The 19,748-nt window shown below is 37.3% G+C and overlaps 1 protein-coding gene across 1 annotated transcript in view; it reads right to left on the bottom strand.

Annotated features, from left to right (window-relative positions):
- Positions 1-19,748, bottom strand: part of LOC126176606 (sodium-dependent neutral amino acid transporter B(0)AT3) — a 168,746-nt gene that overhangs the window by 19,471 nt on the left and 129,527 nt on the right. The window contains exon 11 of the mRNA XM_049923765.1: positions 10,762-11,025. Coding sequence (XP_049779722.1) covers positions 10,762-11,025 — 264 coding nt within the window. The remainder of the gene's footprint in view (positions 1-10,761; positions 11,026-19,748) is intronic.

Raw genomic sequence — 19,748 nt, 5'->3', positions numbered from 1 at the left:
GCTGTCCTGACAAACACAAGACCAGTGTCTTACCACTGAGCAGCCTTAATCAGTAACAATTTTACAAGTTCTTTGTGTATTACTTTCCTTCCATGTTTAACAATTTCTACTGACATGTCAACTCTAGCTGCTTTTCCTTTCTTCATACAATAAATTGGGTAATTCCTCTCATATGGAACTATTTCTGAAATTTTGTTGTTTTTGTTATTCACTATTTCTAAATTATGTTTGAAATTATACAAACATTTGAGCAAACATTGAAATGCTTGTTCAATTTACTCTCTTTTGTTAGTTACTGATGGAATATGCTGAATCAGTTCTCATAATCTACATTTCTGATTTGTTGTTGTTGTGGTCTTCAGTCCTGAGACTGGTTTGATGCAGCTCTCCATGCTACTCTATCCTCTGCAAGCTTCTTCATCTCCCAGTACCTACTGCAGCCTACATCCTTCTGAATCTGCTTCATGTATTCATCTCTTGGTCTCCCTCTACGATTTTTACCCTCCACACTGCCCTCCAGTACTAAATTGGTGATCCCTTGATGCCTCAGAACATGTCCTACCAACTGACCCCTTCTTCTAGTCAAGTTGTGCCACAAACTCCTCTTCTCCCCAGTTCTATTCAATACCTCATCATTAGTTATGTGATTTACCCATCTAATCTTCAACATTCTTCTGTAGCACCACATTTCGAAAGCTTCTATTCTCTTTTTGTCTAAACTATTTATCGTCCATGTTTCACTTCCATACATGGCTACACTCCATACAAATACTTTCAGAAATGACTACCTGACACTTACATCAATACTCGATGTTAACAAATTTCTCTTCTTCAGAAACGCTTTCCTTGCCATTGCCAGTCTACATTTTATACCCTCTCTATTTTGACCATAATCAGTTATTTTGCTCCCCAAATAGCAAAACTCATTTACTACTTTAAGTGTCTCATTTCCTAATCTAATTCCCTCAGCATCACCCGACTTAATTTGACTACATTCTATTATCCTCGTTTAGCTTTTGTTGATGTTCATCTTATACCCTCCTTTCAAGACACTGTCCATTCCGTTCGACTGCTCTTCCAAGTCCTTTGCTGTCTCTGACAGAATTACAATGTCATTGGCGAACCTCAAAATTTTTATTTCTTTTCCATGGATTTTAAGACCTACTCCGAACTTTTCTTTTGTTTCCTTTACTGCTTGCTCAATATACAAATTGAATAACATCGGGGAGAGGCTAGAACCCTGTCTCACTCCCTTCCCAACCACTGCTTCCCTTTCATGTCCCTCGACTCTTATAACTGCCATCTGATTTCTGTACAAATTGTAAATAGCCTTTCACTCCCTGTATTTTACCCCTGCCACCTACAGAATTTGAAAGAGAATATTCCAGTCAACATTGTCAAAAGCTTTCTCTAAGTCTACAAATGCTAGAAACATAGGTTTGCCTTTCCTTAATCTTTCTTCTAAGATAATTCATAGGGTCAGTATTGCCTCACGTGTTCCAACATTTCTACGGAATCCAAACTGATCTTTCCCGAGGTCGGCTTCTACCAGTTTTTCCATTCATCTGTAAAGAATTTGCGTTAGTATTTTGCAGCTGTGACTTATTAAACTGATAGTTTGGTAATTTTCACATCTGTCAACACCTGCTTTCTTTGGGATTGGAATTATTATATTCTTCTTGAAGTCTGAGGGAATTTTGCCTGTCTCATACATCTTGCTCACCAGATGGTAGAGTTTTGTCAGGACTGGCTCTCCCAAGGCTGTCAGTAGTTGTAATGGAATGTTGTCTACTCCTGGCATCTTGTTTCAGCTTAGGTCTTTCAGTGCTCTGTCAAACTCTTCACACAGTATAGTATCTCCCATTTCATCTTCATCTACATCCTCTTCCATTTCCATAATATTGTCCACAAGTACATCGCCCTTGTACATACCCTCTATATACTCCTTCCACCTTTCTGCTTTCCCTTCTTTGCTTAGAACTGGGTTTCCATTAAAGCTCTTGATATTCATACAAGTGGTTCTCCTTTCTCCAACGGTCTCTTTAACTTTCCTGTAGGCAATATCTATCTTACCCCTAGTGAGATATGCCTCTACAGACTTACATTTGTCCTCTAGCCATCCCTGCTTAGTCATTTTCCACTTCCTGTCGATCTCATTTCTGAGACGTTTGTATTCCTTTTTGCCCACTTCACTTACTGCGTTTTTACATTTTTTCCTTTCATCAATTAAATTCAGTATCTCTTCTGTTACCCAAGGATTTCTACTAGCCCTCGTCTTTTTACCCACTTGACCCTCTGCTGCCTTCACTATTTCATTCCTCAAAGCTACCCATTCTTCTTCTACTGTATTTCTTTCCCCCATTCCTGTCAATTGTTCCCTTATGCTCTTCCTGAAACTCTGTACAACCTCTGGTTCTTTCAGTTTATCCAGGTCCCATCTTCTTAAATTCCCACCTTTTTTCTGATTTAGCTCCCTAAAATCTCTTTCTGCAGGTTTGGCTTTGGGATTATATCACAAAATTAGAATTAGAATTTGTATGATACTCTAATCTTGTAAGAAATTCTTACACTTAACTCTAGTAAACTGGGATTCATTGCCACTTAGGATGTGCTTAGGCATGCCAAATCTTGAGAGGTAATCACATCACAATCAGTTAATAATTGTTCCACTTACTAGGGATTTCATAGTGTAAAATTTTACATGCTTCATAAAAATACTGCAGAATACAGTACACATTACACATCACACCTTCCCTTGGGCAGAGGGCCACATCAGGGGCATACATAAGGTATATACTGTCCTTTAGTACTTATCTTCTGTGCAAGATACCTTCAATAACTTATCCTTAATCATGTTGACAAGTAGGAAGCACTATACAACCACTGATACAGCATCAGTGAGGCACAAAAATAATTTTGAAAGCCTAACAGAATATGTGATGAGATACGAAGTTCACATCATACAGGATGTGACACGTAGAACTGGCCCATCATATGCAATGATAATATTCCAGTGCATGTATGCCATCAATAATAATTGAAAACAAGAAACACTGTCCAAACAGTCATGCACAAACTAACCATTTCCTCTGCTGTACCAACACTGTGGCAGTGAAACCTGCCAAAACCAGTTGAGAAAAAGGCCTCAATGTGTGAAGCCAGGTGAGTGTGAGTGTGTGATAATTCCATATTTGTTACCCAAGCATGCTGCCATTGTTGAAGTGTTCATTTGCACTGGAGCTTTTGTGAGAACAAAGAATTTGTTTCAGGAGAAATTTTGAAGATGTTCTGTGCCAGCAAAGAGCACAATACAAGAATTGATTGAAAAATGATGGCATACAGAATCAGTTCAAAATGCTCCCAGGAATAGACCAACACCTGTCTGCACACATAAATTAAAGAGCCAGGCCGAACACATAATGACAAGAAGTCCTCATAAGTCAACCAGGAGATCGAGTCAACAGGTTCATGTGAGTGAGAGAAGTTGCAGATGTGTTTTAAGGGAACTGAAGCTAAAACTATATCAGATAAGTGTTGTACAAGAAATGAAGGAGCCTGACCAGCAAAAGAGGGTGCATTTCTGTTCATGGCTGTTGAGAAATGTTGCCAGTGGTGTCTTGGAGCCACTAAAGCTCATCATGAGTCATGAGGCATGGTTCCACCTGTCTGGGTACATAAATTCCCAAAACAACCAGTATTGGTCAATAGAAAATCCACAAGCAATCCACCAGGTACCCTTGCATGACAAGAAGATTGGTGTTTTGCCTGTCATTTATGCCATACACATTATGGGGTCCATATTCTTTGAGACGACAGTGAACAGTGACATGTATTCAGGAATCCTGGAGGTGTTTTATTCAAACTTGACAGAAGAGGAGCATTAGTTATGTTACTTTCAGCAGGATGGTGCAACATGCCACACATCAGCTACACCATTGTCCTGTGTGCATGAGACGTTTACACCAGAGAGGACAATCACCAAAGACTTGTGGCCTCCTTGGTCACCAGACTTGTCCACTTGTGATTTTTACTTGTGAGGACTGTTAAAGGGAAGAGTATATGAAACAAATCAACACACAACTGAAGAACTCAAGACAAGGGTCCAGGATGTCATCTATAGCATCACAACACAAGAACTGACAAGGATATAAACGAATCTCCTCAAGTGTACTCACAGGTGTGCTGAAGTGAGTACAGGGCATTTTTAAAATCTACTACAAAGGAGAGTAATCATATTCAATACATTACATTTTATTTTATGTTCATGTGTTGACTTTATGGGTTGATTTTATGTGCTGCACCCTGTACATATGGGGCAGTCAAACGGAAACCAAACACCCATCACAATGGGACTGTAGAATTGTTTCATTTAAATCTAAACAACACATGTATTCAGATCCCACTGGGAGATGAGATGATCAATTCCTTTTTTTGTAAAACATGGTCACCTGCTAGCAGATCCACACCACACCAACTCCTACACTTCCTCATCTGTCTGAAACCTATGTACCCTTGTGTCTTTCTTCAGGTTGCAAAATATGTGAAGATCACACAGTGAACGATTCAGGCTGTGTGGAGGATGTTATAATGTTTCCCTACCAAACTGCTGAAATTAGTCTGTCTCTTATTGGGAGTGTGGGGGCAGATGTTATCATGCTACAGGACAATTCTGTCTGACAGCACTCCTGGATGTTTTGACTTTATGATGTATCAGAATTTCAGCAAGTGTCTTCATAGCACTGTGCATTGTTTGTGGTTCAACACTTAAGGAAGTTGATGACCAGAGGGCCCCTGTGGTCAAAGAAGGTGGTCATCATGACCTTACCAGAACTTGTGTGAACAGCTTTGGATTTCTTGTGGGATGTTTCCACTGTTGGATTTGCTGTTTGCCTCTGGGCTTGAAGTATTGACACCAAGGTCATGATGACCTCATTTGACTGTACAGGCGCTCTGTTCATTTAAATTCCTTGAGCATAGAAGCACAATCAATGTGCAGTGCTATGAAGACATTCTGCAGAAACTGCAATGTGCCATAAAGTCAAAACACCCTGTAGCATGACAACACCTGCTCCCACACTGCCAATCAGATGAAGGCCATGCTTCAGCAATTTCCTTTCAATGTGCCATAAAGTCAAAATGCCCTGTAGCATAATAATATCTGTCAGTCAGATGCAGGCTACACTTCAGCGATTTGGTTGGGAAACACTGCAACATCCTCTGTACACCCGGTATTCACCACATATTATCTACATCTTTGGCGACATGAAGAAAGACTTGCATGGATATTGGTTGCAGTCAGACAGGGAAGTGCAAGAGTGGATGTGGTTGTGGATCAGTCAATTGCTGACTGTGTTCTTTGAAACATGAATTCACTGTCTCATCTCCCAATGTGATATATGACATAACATTTGTGGTGATTACTTTTGAATGTAACCAATCCTGTTGAGGTAGGTCTTTGGTTACCATTTGACTGTACCTCATATTTATGATGACATGGAAAATATTATTTGCAGCCTCAGGTTTAGGGTAGATGCTGAGGTCATTTATGTTAATTTTGCAAAATTTCAGCTCCCAGAAGCATTTGCCTCAATGAAAAGGAACTTGGAGACCATGTAAAAAATTACCAGAAATGTGTAATGAAGACTCCAGGGAAATGTTGTCTATTTAGGCCCACAATTGCTTTTTCTTGTGTGATCAAAAGGTAAGGGCTCAATTAATTCATTCACTGAAGAGCAATCACCAAAACAGAAATGTGAAAGCATACACCAGTATCCTTCACTGATTTTAAAGGGCACATATTAGCATGTAGGTGGATTTGAAAGGAGGAGAGTGACATATCACCCATACTCCATTTTCCATGTAATGACGCTTTGAAACATTTCAAGGAAAATTATGACTGGGTTCAAAACACGCTGAACAAAGTATTGAATTTACAGTGCTCAATCAGAGACTAAAGACAGTAATTTGTATGGGACTGCACAAAGTGGATTGAAAAGTTTGAGAAAATTTGTTTTATATGACAGTTGTAACTGAAATCTTTGAACTGTGTGAAGGTGTGGTTGGATACCTACAGAATCCAAATTTTAATACAGACAGAATGAAACATTCTATGGATATTATAAAAGGATCTCTTATGTATCTTAGGAATGATGAACCATTTTATATGCTATTAGATATTATTATAAGAACCCAAATTGGAAAGACCTCAATAACTTATGGCCTAGAAAAAGTTTTTGATCTGTTTCTGGATGAGACTGATTGAAGATTCATACAAAAAGATATAAAGTGACTATCCCATAATGTAGAGATACTTGTTACATCCTTCAAAATAGACCATATGGCCTTTAGGGTTGCTTGGAGTACACACCTCTAAAGGCTTCATGCACAGCTCAAACTGCTGCAATGCATTACAACTGGTGTACAACCATGTAATGTGCCCTATAATGGTAGACAACTTTTTGCTGAATGTAGTAGGCTTAAATAACTGTTTCAGGAAGTTATTTGCTTAATCATTCTGATTATGAAAGTCCCAGTATCATCACCATCATCTGAGAAGTCATTTAGCATCTTGCAGTTATTTTAATCTTGCTTAAGATCAACAATGACACAGTCAAGACACATCCACTATGTCTCCTTCATGTCCATCAAGAACAAGTTCATCATGAAAAAGGTTACAGCTGGGAAAATTAACTTTATGGATGACATGAAATAATTCATTTCTCAGACTGTGGAACAGAAAGCCAAATTTGGATATTGCATGTAAAACTTTGGAGTATAAAATGAAACACAGTAACTGCCTTCTTCTTTTGCAATGAAATTATGATTTCTTTTTCCATTAAGGTGTGATGCAGTGTTTCTAAAACAGTAATATTAGCAATAATAAAAATAATAATAATAATAGGAACAGTAATAGCAGTAAGAGGTTTATGAACGGCCAACTGTTATTCCAGTCTACAGAAAATCTGAACTACAGTTTGTAGGTGGTCTCAGAGAAATTTAGAATTAATGTCCTCTCACCTGTGAGATGGCTTTTTCAATATTAAATGAATGAAATTATTTCCGAGAAGCAGGACCTATAAAACTGAGCCCATATTTATGACATTTAGTGTTAATGAATTGTTTCTCTTTGAAGAACCACATAGTACCACCTAACACCTTCCCACACTATCAGGAAACATATTTGCTCAACAGTTTTGCTGAATGACGAATTATTTACATTCAATGAGATCAGTGATTATATTTTTTTCATCCCCCAAACAACTGTGAATAGGTTTGTTTGCTCAAACAATGAATGGAATTGCTTCCTGCCAACACACTAAACAATAGTTGAGACACCACTGTGTGCAAAATACTGATCAGAAAAAGGAACAAGATGATACAAGGTGCGATCAAAAAGTAACTGGAATTTTTTAATTTCTCTTACACTTTATTTCCAATTGTTTTTTAATCTTATTGGCTCACATGTTCCTGATTCCTGATGTATGTCTACATTTTCAGCTGTTTTGAGTATTTAGTTTATAGTTGACTGTCAAAGACAGTTGTTATTGTCACTGTTACATTTCGTAGTCTTTTCTGTCATCTTATTTCCTCCTTCTGTTTTTGCCAGCAGTTTTACTTTCTATTCACCTTCTCCTTTTTTACCGTAATCCAGTATACAATTTTATCCCGCCGATATATACTCAATAATACGTAATAATACGTAACCCACTTCCAAACCATAACCAAAATTTTTTTTTTTTTTTCTTTCCGCTTTCAACACTACCGCTGCTATAAAATCCACCGTTTCCAGTTCACAAACAGTTCCTTTCAGCTATTAAACAACCTTTTCGGCTAGTTTTAATATCTTTTGCTTTGTTTCCATTTCCGTTTTTCTCACATCATCGATCATTTTTAGCCGCTTCCCACAGGTTTTAACGTCATTATTTCTTCATCAGACAATTGTTTTCTTCATTTCCATAATCTGCCACCACCAAACCACCCTTTTAATACATCCTCACATAGTTTTTTCGAAATTTTCCCGTATTTCTCCACCCTTTAACGTGTTTTGGCGGCAACACAACCACCTAACCTTTATGCACATCATTATCTACCTACACAAGTTCACCACAGGATCAACATAGCCCAGCTCTAACCAACCCTTTTTCGCCTTTTTTCACACCAGATCCCCATTTGCTTTCTAGTTTTACCTTTATCTCTCCCCATATATTTTTATATTTATTTTCATTTTCATTTCAGCCTCGTGTTCCACTTTCCACCTTCTAGTACCATGTCACCCTCACAACACCTCCACAACGACCCCATCAAGTTTTATTTACATTCCCTCCGCAAACATGCCTTCGCCCTAGCCAGATTACACTCCCATATTTTATTTTCTCAGGCTTGTCTGACATTTGGCATCACCCCCAAAGGCCTCACACTTAAAGTTCCCATCTCTGGCTGCAACCCTTCTTTCCATCAGTCCCTATACCAGTTCCAAACCGAACAATCCATTGCCCTCACCCACCTAATCCTTCACCTACACATCCACTCAGCCAATCAACACACCCATCAACTCCTGTCCCTAATAAAAGTCCTCAATCTTTCCTCTCCCACATCCACACCGGTTGTTCAGAGCATCCTCCTACAGGCCAACCGCAAATTAGAACAGCATGCCACCCTCCACCTTAAAAAACTATCCAATCTCCTGGTTTCCCACCTCCGGAAAGGCAACTCACTCACCCTTCACAACCTTTCCAGCAAACCTCAACCTCCTCTCATTGCACACAAACCCAGTCTCTCCCATCTACTCAATCTCCCACTTCCAGCTCCAATCCCTCCAAAACCTCAAAATTCCAATCAACACAATCTGGAACCACAACACCCCAATTCAGTAGTTAACCTCTCCTCCAAACCTCTCTCCCAATCCGAAACCTCTGTCCTATCCAAAGGCCTCACCTTCAGCCCCACTCCCAGATTTAACCAAACAGCCCTTGTCAAAGATTTACTGTCCTACACCCATACTCTCTGCTGGAAATATCACTTTGCCACGAAGAAAAATGATCCTAATCCTACTCCTAATGATCCAACTCCCCAAGATACTATCCAAATTGAACCCTGCCTGGAACAGTTCCGTCCTCCGTCACAGCGGGACCCACCTCCTCTTTCTCAAAATCACCCTCTCCTAACCTTCCAGGAATTTCTGACTTCCAGCCTTGCCTCTCAATCCTTCTTAAAAAACCTTAATCCTACTCCCAACATCACCACTGCTGAAGCCCAGGCTATTCGTGATCTGAAGGCTGACCAATCCATCGTCAATCTTCTGGCGGACAAGGGTTCCACGACTGTGGTACTTGATCGTCGGGAGTATGTGGCTGAGGGACTGCGTCAGCTTTCAGACAACACTACTTACAAAGTTTGCCATGGTAATCCCATTCCTGATGTCCAGGTGGAGCTTCAAGGAATCCTCAGAACCTTAGGCCCTACAACCTCTGGTTCTTTCAGTTTATGCAGGTCCCATCTCCTTAAATTCCCACCTTTTTGCAGTTTCTTCAGTTTTAATCTACATAACCAATAGATTGTGGTCGGAGTTCACACCTGCCCATGGAAATGTCTTACAATTTAAAATGTGGTTCCTAAATCTCTGTCTTACCATTATATAATCTATCTGAAACCTTCCATTGTCTCCAGGCCTCTTCCATGTATACAACCTTCTTTTATGATTCTTGAACTAAGTGTTATCTATGATTAAGTTATGCTCTGTGCAAAATTCTACCAGATGGCTTCCTCTTTCATTCCTTACCCCCATTCCATATTCACCTACTACTTTTCCTTCTCTTCCTTTTCCTACTCTTGAAATCCGTCACCCATGACTATTAAATTTTCGTCTCCCTTCACTATCTGAATACTTTTATCTCATCATACATTCATCAATCTCTTCATCATCTGCAGAGCTAATTGGCATATAAACTTGTACTACTGTGGTAGGCATGGGTGTCTATCTTTGCTATAATAGTGTGCTCACTATGCTGTTTGTAGTATCTTACCCCTGCTCCTATTTTTTTTATTCATTATTAAACCTACTCCTGCAGTACCCATATTTCATTTTGTACTTATAACACAGTATGCACTTGACTGGAAGTCTTATTCCTCCTGCCAAACTTCACTAATTCCCACTACATCTAACTTTAACCTATCTATTTCCCTTTTAAAATTTTCTAATGTACCTGCCCGATTAAGGGATCTGACATTCCACACTCCAATATGTACAATGCCAGTTTTCTTTCTCCTGATAACGACGTAGTCCCCACCTGGAGATCCAAATGGGGGACTATTTTACCTCCACAATATTTTACCCAAGAGGATGCCATCATCATTTAACCATAAAGCTGCATGCCCTCGGGAAAAATTACAGCTGTAGTTTCCCCTTGCTTTCAGTCATTCACAGTACCAGCATGGCAAAGATGTTTTGCGTAATATTACAAGGACAGATCAGTCAATCAGTCCAGGTTGTTGCCCCTGCAACTACTGAAAAGGCTGCTGCCCCTCTTCAGGAACCACACATTTGTCTGGCCTCTCAACAGATACCCCTCTGCTGTGGTTGTACCTACAGTATGGCTATCTGTATCATTGCGGTGCAGAAGCCTCTCCACCAATAGCAAGCTTATTACAAATGCACACATGCGCAACAATCTTCTTATTCTGTTCAATTTTTTTAGAATGTCCTACAACAGTATCTCATGTTTTACTGTAAATTACTTCACACTACTACTTAAAATAGTTTACCTGCATATGGCTACAGCTGGAATCCACAGAACAGAGATGAGTATCAGAAATGCAATAAGCACAAGTGCCCACACAGGCCACTCATGACGCTCCGTTATTCCTTTGCTGGCAACCCATGCTGGGTAGCCACTGCCATCTACTGCTATTTCCACAAAGCTAGCTACAAGTATTGACAGCATAGCTAGTGGTGACAGGTATTTCCAGCAGATAAGCCAGTACAGGCCTGGCCTCTTGCCTGTCATCATTTCTATGTCATCAGCAAACCTGAAAGTCAAATTTGAAACTTATTTGATCATCAAATACAGATTAGTATTTTGTGTAATTGCTTCAATAATACATTTGTGCATCTCATATTTATGGAGTCGGCTTTATCTAGGTTATCTTTTTCCATAATCTTATTAAGAAACATGATAAAATGAAAATTAATACAACAGTCTGAAAATGATGGATTAATGTCATTTTGGAAAATTCCTTTTGGAATTTACACTCTCGAATGACTGATGATAACCAGACTCTGTAGGGTGATATGCTGCACTGTGAATAGACATGTAACGAGAATCTGAACATTGCATATGAGCTTTCAAATTTGCAACAGGAATCACACACGTACATGTGACATGTGCCCCCTCCACCTTCACACACACACACACACACACACACACACACACACACACACACACACACACACAGAGAGAGAGAGAGAGAGAGAGAGAGAGAGAGAGAGAGAGAGAGAGAGAGAGAGAGAGAAAGAGAGAGAGAGAGAGAGAGAGAGAGAGAGAGAAAAAGAGCACTTTGTTCTTTTGGTATTGTAATTCAACTAGCATGAGTGGTTTCTGATACGGAGAGAGTGAGTCAAATGCGAAAGAATCAAAGTGTGTCAGGAGGAGAAACAGCTAAGGATAATAAGGAACTGCAGGGTAAAAGATAGGAATTCAGTGCCAGAGACAGCTCACCTAGGTGGAGGTAGGTTAGTTTCTTTTAGCATATTGAGGGGATGTGGGAAGGGGCACATGGGAGGCAGAATATAAGGATCCATCAAGAAAATAATGTGGATGTAGCTCAATAGACTATAAATTTAAATATAACTACAGACATTGATAACTACTGAAAATGATGTGGTGCAAAGCGGAGGGTGAAGTTGGGAACAAACGTGGAGAGAGATTTATTTATTTAGCCATTCGTGAACATTTTAAAATGTCTGGATGTTTTCAGTTGTGTACATTCATATATTTATACAGTTTGTTGTTACATGTAGTTAAACATTGTGACATATAAGTTATTTACAATCATTTTTGCTCCATATCAAAATATTGTGAAACAAAAGCTATTTACTATCATTTGTACTAAGGAATTCACTTATAGTGTGAAAGCAGTTTTCCTGCACAAACAATTTAAGATTTTTCCGAAAGCAGTACATGTTATCTGCTTCTTTTATTTTCTGTGGCAGTTTATTATACAGTTTTACACCTTCATACAAGAAGATATTCTTCCTGTCTAGGTGAAGACAGTGACTTGTTGTTATACTACAGTTATGAAAACTGCTATTTGTGCTATAATTTTCTATATTTTTCTTGATGTACACTATGGTTTGGAATATAAATTCACAAGGAACAGTTAGAATTTCTAACATTTTGAAAAGTTATCTGCGGTGGGCCCGCTTGATTGATTGATTGATTGATTGATTTGTTATAATTCTTACTGCTCTCGTTTGCATTTTAAATACTGTTTGTAAATTCTGAGCACTGTTTCACCAGAATATAATACCATAACTGATTATGGAATGAACATGACTAAAGTATACAGTTCTCAAACATTCGCTACTGTATGCGGATACAAGGGCTCTAAGTGCATAACATGTTGTGGATATCTTTTCCGAGAGTTTCATAGCATGTTCATTCCACTTCATTTGGCTGTCAATGTGCAACCCTAAGAATTTTGTTGTGGGTACATCATCTACGGAGATGTGATCTAGTTTTAAATTTAAGGGACTCTGTTTTCTGTTCATTCTAAAGCATATTGTATTTGTTTCCTTTACATTGAGAGTTTCTTTGATTTCCTGAGGCCATCCCTCAGCACTTCAGTAGAATTTCCCAACATTTGTGCTGGTGTCTTACTGGTGATTACTATGTTGCTATCATCCGCAAACAAAATCTTCTCTCTGTGGCTGATATGTTGCGGGAAATTATTTATATACACCAGAAATAGCACAGGGCCTAGCACATTTCCTTGAGGAACCCCAATATTGATATATTGTGGATCAGATATATGTTTCTCAATTTACTTTGATGCACTGGAGACATGTGTGATCTCTACTGACTGTACTCTGTTTTCTAGATATGAACGAAACCATTTGAGAACCACTCCCCTTACTCCTAGTGCCTCTAATTTATGTGACAGCTTTTGGTGGTCAACTGTATCAAATGCCTTAGACAGGTCTAGGAAAAGGTAAGTTACATAGCTGTTCTCATCTAGTGCTTCTAAAACTGTTTTTGTAAAATTGTGCTATTGCAGATTCTGTACCTCTACCAGGCCTGAAACCATGCTGGTCATTGCAGAGGAGGTTGAATTTACTTAGATAGCTCAAAAGCCTGTTTTTCATTATTGTTTCTATCACTTTGGAAAAGCATGACAATAGGGCTATTGGTCTGCAGTTCTCAATGTTTTCTACACCACCTTCCTTGTGTACTGGTAAAATTTTGGCATGCTTCAGATAGTCAGGGAAGCAACCAGTTTTGAAGAATTCATTTATGATTTCTGTTAGTGGAGCTTTGATACCGTTTATGCATTTTTTCAGCACACACACTGGGATTTCATTTACAAACCTGCCAAGTTTTTGTTATTTAATTGCCTTACAACATTGCATACTTCCTCCTCAGTAATTGGAAGCAATACAATTGAGTTTGCTATATGCTTCTGTTAATTAGCACCTTTTGGAAAAAATTCTGTAAGTTTGTTGCAATGCTGCTAAAGTAGGTATTCACATAATTTGCTAATTCTTTCGGGTTACTTTCTAAGTTTTCCTTGTTCCTGATTTGTGTGTTTGTACCTCTCTGTTTCACAGTTCCTGTTTCTTGTTTCACTACAGCCTATGTAGCTTTACTTTTATTATTGGATAAATTTGTGAACCTATCATTGGCTGATTTTTTTGCAGTGTTGAGTACCTTCCTGTAGATCCTTTTGTAGTTATTGTAGTAGTGCAAAAAACCTGGATCACTATTGTCCTTTCTAATGGAGTTTAGGTATTTACAAGTTTGAACACTTTTTCTATTTCCTTTAGTAATCCATTTATTGTTGGTGGGTGTTCCAATGGGAATTAATGCTTTGGGGAATGTTTCATCAAATTTTAATTTAAACTCAGACATAAAATTGGAGAACTTGCTATTCACTTTAGTTTTTATGTATACTCCTTCCCAAATTTCATATGCTAACTTTAAGAAAAACTCTTGCAAAGCTGATGGAGAGTAAAATCTTTTATATACATGCAGTTTTGATTATTTTTTTATACAAGCTTTTACTCTTATAATCTGACATAGATGATCAGACAGTCCCAGGTTTTGACAAGTACATCACAGTTTTCTCTGCCTACATCTGTAGCTACATGGTCAATGGTAGATGATGAATGTGTGGTTATTCTTGTTGCAGAGTTGACTAGTGGTGATATACCAAAACTATGCAGGATATTCATAAATGTGTTACTGGTGTCATCTGTTTTAGTTGTATTCATGTTAAAGTCCCCACACAAAAGGATATTATGTTTCAGAGTCAACACTAGTTCTAGGCTTTGTATAAGTTTTGAAAAGAATACCTCTAAATTACCACTGGGAGAAAGATATATACATAATACTGTTAGTTTCTTGGGCATATTTATAGCAACTATCTCTATTGCTGACACTTCAAAGTCTTTCTCTACACTTAGCATGATAATATCATTTCTGACTTTAAATTCAATGCCATTCTTAACATAAATACATGATCCTCCACCTTTCATTGTTTTTCTGCAATAAGAACATGCTTGGACATGTGAGGGTAAATTAATATATAAGATTTAACTTTCTTTACACCAGTGCTCTGTAATACAGATAACAGTGCTGTCTAAGATTTGTAATTCGACTTCCAACTGTTGTGCTTTGTTTTTTTACACACTGAATATTTTGGTGGAGTACTGTTAGACATTTAATGTTACTTATGTTGGACAGGGTCCAATAGAGTCTGAGGCAGTGCCACCTGCATAACTGAAGAGTATCCCTTATCTATGCAAATCATGGGAACTGCATTTAGGTGTCTCTATATGACACTATTTGTGAATCAACAGTTGAAGTCAACAATGTTGTGGTGTTAATATGCCCTCCATATTGACATTACTGTACTATAAAAGATGAAATCCTACATTTTTATTGGAGTGTGTAAAATATAACATCTACATCTATGATATGTCTCTACCTTGCATCCAATTGAAATGTGTATGGCACAGGATGCTTCGGACTATAACACTTACTAAGGCTCCTTCCCATTCCATTTACATACGAAGCAGAGGAAGTGATTGGTTGTAGGCCTTTATTTGCACTGTAATTAGTCTTGTCTTTGTGTTCCTAAGGGATTGATACATAGGAGGTTGTAGAAGGTTCCCAGATTCTCACTTAAATCTGGTTCTAGAAACTTTGTAAGTAGCCTTTTACATGATAGTTTGTGTCTAGCATGAAGAATCTGCCAGTTCAGTTTTTCCAGGATCTCCATGACACTCTTCCTTAGATCAAACAAATCTGTGACCATTTCTGTTGCCTTTCATTGTGTATGATCAATATCTCTCATTAGCCTATTTTGGTTTAAAATGCATGAAATAATGTTGTACTTGTGGAAGAGACAGAGAGACCCTTGAACATTTCAGACTGACTACATAATGATGAGGCAGAGATTTTGAGAACAGATTCTAAACTGCAAAACATGTCTAGGGGCATATTTGGAAGCTGATCGCAATTTTTTGGTAATGAACTGTTGATTAAAACTAAAGAAACTACAGAAACATAGGAAATTAAGGAGATAGAGCCTGGATAAATTGATAAAACCAGAGCCTATTGATAATTCCAAAAGGACCACTAGAAAATAATTGAATAATTGAATGAAACAGGGGAGAAGACTGAAACACAGCAAAGGGTCAACAAGGCAAAAAGACAAGGCTCACTGACTATAATGTCTGACATTTTTAAAATAATTATGATTGGTAGGATTAGTGCAATTTCTACATCAAAGATCAGAAAGATTATGGCAATTAAGAAGAATCAAAGGGAGAGTAATCCTTGGATAACACATACAATATTAAATTTATCTAACAAAAGGAAGAAATATAAACATGCAGTAAATGAAGCACACAAAAGGAAATTCAGATATCTAAAAAATGAGATTGACAGAAAGTGCAAAATCGGAAAGAGGAATGGGCAGAGAAGAAGACTGAATAAGCATGCATGACTACTGAAATTATAGAGACCCTTGGAGAAAAGAGAAGCAGATGCATGAATATTAAGAGCTCAGATGTAAACCCCATGCTAGGCAAAGAAGGGATGGCTAAGAGATGAAAAGAATACATAGAAGGGCTATACAAGTGAAATTATCTTCAAGAAAATATTATAGAAGAAGAAGAAGAGGAAGATGAGATGATTGGTAAGATACTGCAAGAAGAATTTGATAGAGCACCGAAACATCTAAGTAGAAACAACATCCCTGCTGTGAACAACATTCCCTCAGAATTATTGAGATATTTAGGAAAGCCACCATGATAAAACCATTCAACTCAATAAGCAAATTATACAAGACAGGCATAACACCTTCACATTTCAATAGGGATGTAATAATTCCAGTTTCACAAATGGAGGTGCAGACAGCTATAAAGATTATTGACCTATCAGTTAATAAGTCATGGTTTTAAAATACTTCCAAGAATTATTTACAAAAGAAAGAAAAATTGGTTATAGGCTGACCTCAGTGAAGATAAGTTTGGATTCTAGAGAAATACGGCAAGACATGAGGCACTAATGATCCTATGATTCACAGAAGAAGATAGGTTGAAGAAAGGCAAATCTACATTTATAGCAATTGTAGATTTAAAGAAAGGTATTGACAACACTGACTTGACTACACTCTTTGAAACTCTGAAAGTAGCACAGACAAAATACAATGGGCAAAAAAATATCTACAACTTGAACAGAATTCACAACTGCAGTTACACAAGTCAAAGGACATGAAAGGGAAACAGCAGTTAAGAAGTGCATAAGACATGGTTGTAGCCTACCCCTAATGTTATTCAGTCGGTATATTGAGCAAGTAGTAAAGGAAAACAAGGAGAAATCTGGGAAAGGAATTAAATTTTTGGGAAAATAAATAAAAACTTTGAAGTTTTACAATGACACTGTAGTCCCCTCACAGACGGCAAAGGACTTACAAGAGCATTTGAACAGAATGGGTAGTGTTTTGGAAAGAGGTTATTTAATGAAAATCAACAACATTAAAACAACCATAGTGGAGTGTAATCTAATTAAATTAAGCAATGCTGATATAATTAGCTTAGGAAATGAGTAGGCTGACCAACCATCCTGAATTTTGTGGGATAATCCTACATTTTGGTACATTATAAAAGTCCAGATTCATCTCACACAATGTGTTTTAGACACATTTTCATTTTTTCTGCACATGTATTAAGATTTCAGATAATTGCTTATCTGATGTTACTCATCTTAGCTTTTTGATTGTTGGTTCAGCTGTTGTATTTATAGGCAATGTTACACATATTAATTTAATCTGTTGTAATCTGCAGTTGTAAGTAAAAATGGAAGTTTCAGGAGGTGAATATGATTCACAAGAAGATCATGGCAAAACGAAGAGGACTAAATCATGAAGTATCTCCAGAACTAAAAAGTATTTATGAGTATACAACTCGAAGTGGGAAATGAATGCACCATTCTTGGTATCATGAGCAAGTAACTGGTTCAAACCCATATGTATAACATTTAATAAGACATTTAGTGTTGGTCATGGAGGCATTAATGACATTAATAAACATGTGAATGGACAAGAACATGAGAAGAATGTGAGCCTCTCAATCAAGAACAAGACAATAACTTCATTTTTGGGTCAAATTCTGAAAACAGTCTGCATCAGGATAAAGTTACAGCTTCTGAATTAACCAAGGTGTATCGCAATGTTCCACACAATGCACCTTATCATTATTACAATTGTGACTCAGATTCAGAAATTGCTAGGAACATTTCTCTGGGAAGAAAAAAAGCAAAATCAATAGTTACCAATGTGCTTGCACCATTATCAATAACTCCATATATTAAAGACCTCGTTGATAGAAATGTTTTAGTCAATAGCAAGTGATGCCTCTAATTGTGGACACACTAAAATGTTTCCAGTCATCACTAGGTATTTCAGTTAAAAAAAATGTAGAACAGGATTCTTACAGTAACAATCATGAGTCTGCAAATGCTATTTCTGATCCAATTAGAGGCAGATTAACATTGCACAATTTAAGTCTCATTAAAATTTCTTCATATTCTGCTGACAGTGCACATGTCAACTTTTGGAATAAATATTCAGTATGTATTTACTGTGTTATGAAATGAAAATAATTTTTTAATCCCAGTATGTTGCTCAGCTCATAAAATTCATAGTGTATCTAAGTTTGCAATTGATCAACTTCAACTTTTTGATTTAGAAGGTTTTATTACAAAAATTTATAACTATTTCTCCTGCCACTCAAAAACAGTAGTGGGCTTGGAGCAGTATTTTGAAATTTGTGATACTGAATATATGGAACTGCAAGACATTTATCCAGCTGTTGATAGGCCACAGCAATACTTTTCAGTCATAAGATGTTATTTTGTAACACAGTGGGAGAACTGTCCGGTAGCCATACAAGTTTTTCCAGGATGTATTTAGAACGCATTGTTATTTGTTGTTTTTTTCATAATTGTCTAAAACTGTTTCATGTGACTATGGAGTCCTTAGAAAGAGATAATCTGTTGGTTGTTGAAGTGTTTTCTATAATGGAATCCCTTAGAAATCAGTTAGAACAACGAATATCAGATAGATTTTTTGGGTTCAAAACTATGACTTGTCTTAATTTCTGACAGCAAAAAGTATACAACCAATGGAGTTAGGGTTTATACAGTGGTATAAAACAGCATTGGAGTATTAAATCTCTAGATTTGATTTGTCAATAAATAATGCATCCTGTAAAATGAGTCATGTCTCTGGAAAAGGAGGCTGATTTCAACTCTGTTGTGAAATTGCTTCAGGGATTACATTTAGAAAATAGAATAGATGTTGGTGAATTGTATGAAGATTTTTTTAATAGTAAATTACACAATTAGCATCACAGTAAATAATAAAAATAATCTCATATGAGTAAATGGGTAGCAATTCTAAAAGTCCTTCCAGTAATAAAGAAAATAATGGCAATCTTGCAAAGTTGTTAGAGATTTTATTCTCAATTCCACCAAGAAATGCATTTGTTGAAAGAAACTCAGCCAGAGACAAAGGTTTTATTTATTTATTTATTTATTCCATGTGATCTGATGGTACACAGTGTGTTACAGATGTCAGAAAATATCAGTTACCATTGTTAACATACATTAACATATAGTATCCTAATGTATTATATTGCAAAGATTTGTTAAGTTTACTTCACTCCATTGCTCAATGTTTTCAGTTTAACATAAATAGCAAGATTACTGTTCTAGGTATTCATTTACAGAGTAAAAACAGTGACACAACAAATGTGACTCCATGGCTTTGCTAAATTTTATGTTGCCTTCGTTGGACTTAACACTAGTGGGAAGATTGTTGAACAGTTGGAGGCCCATGTGGAAAGCTCCCTTTTTACACAGTTGAGCATTTGTACATAAAACATGCAGATTTGAGTTTTTCCTGGTGTTGTGTTTATGTATTTCATTATTTTTTTACAACTCTGGAGTCAGTTGGACTATGTGGTT

Source organism: Schistocerca cancellata, chromosome 3, assembly GCF_023864275.1.
Source record: "Schistocerca cancellata isolate TAMUIC-IGC-003103 chromosome 3, iqSchCanc2.1, whole genome shotgun sequence".
In the NCBI taxonomy this organism is placed as follows: domain Eukaryota; kingdom Metazoa; phylum Arthropoda; class Insecta; order Orthoptera; family Acrididae; genus Schistocerca; species Schistocerca cancellata.
This window is presented reverse-complemented; position numbering and strand designations above follow the sequence as displayed.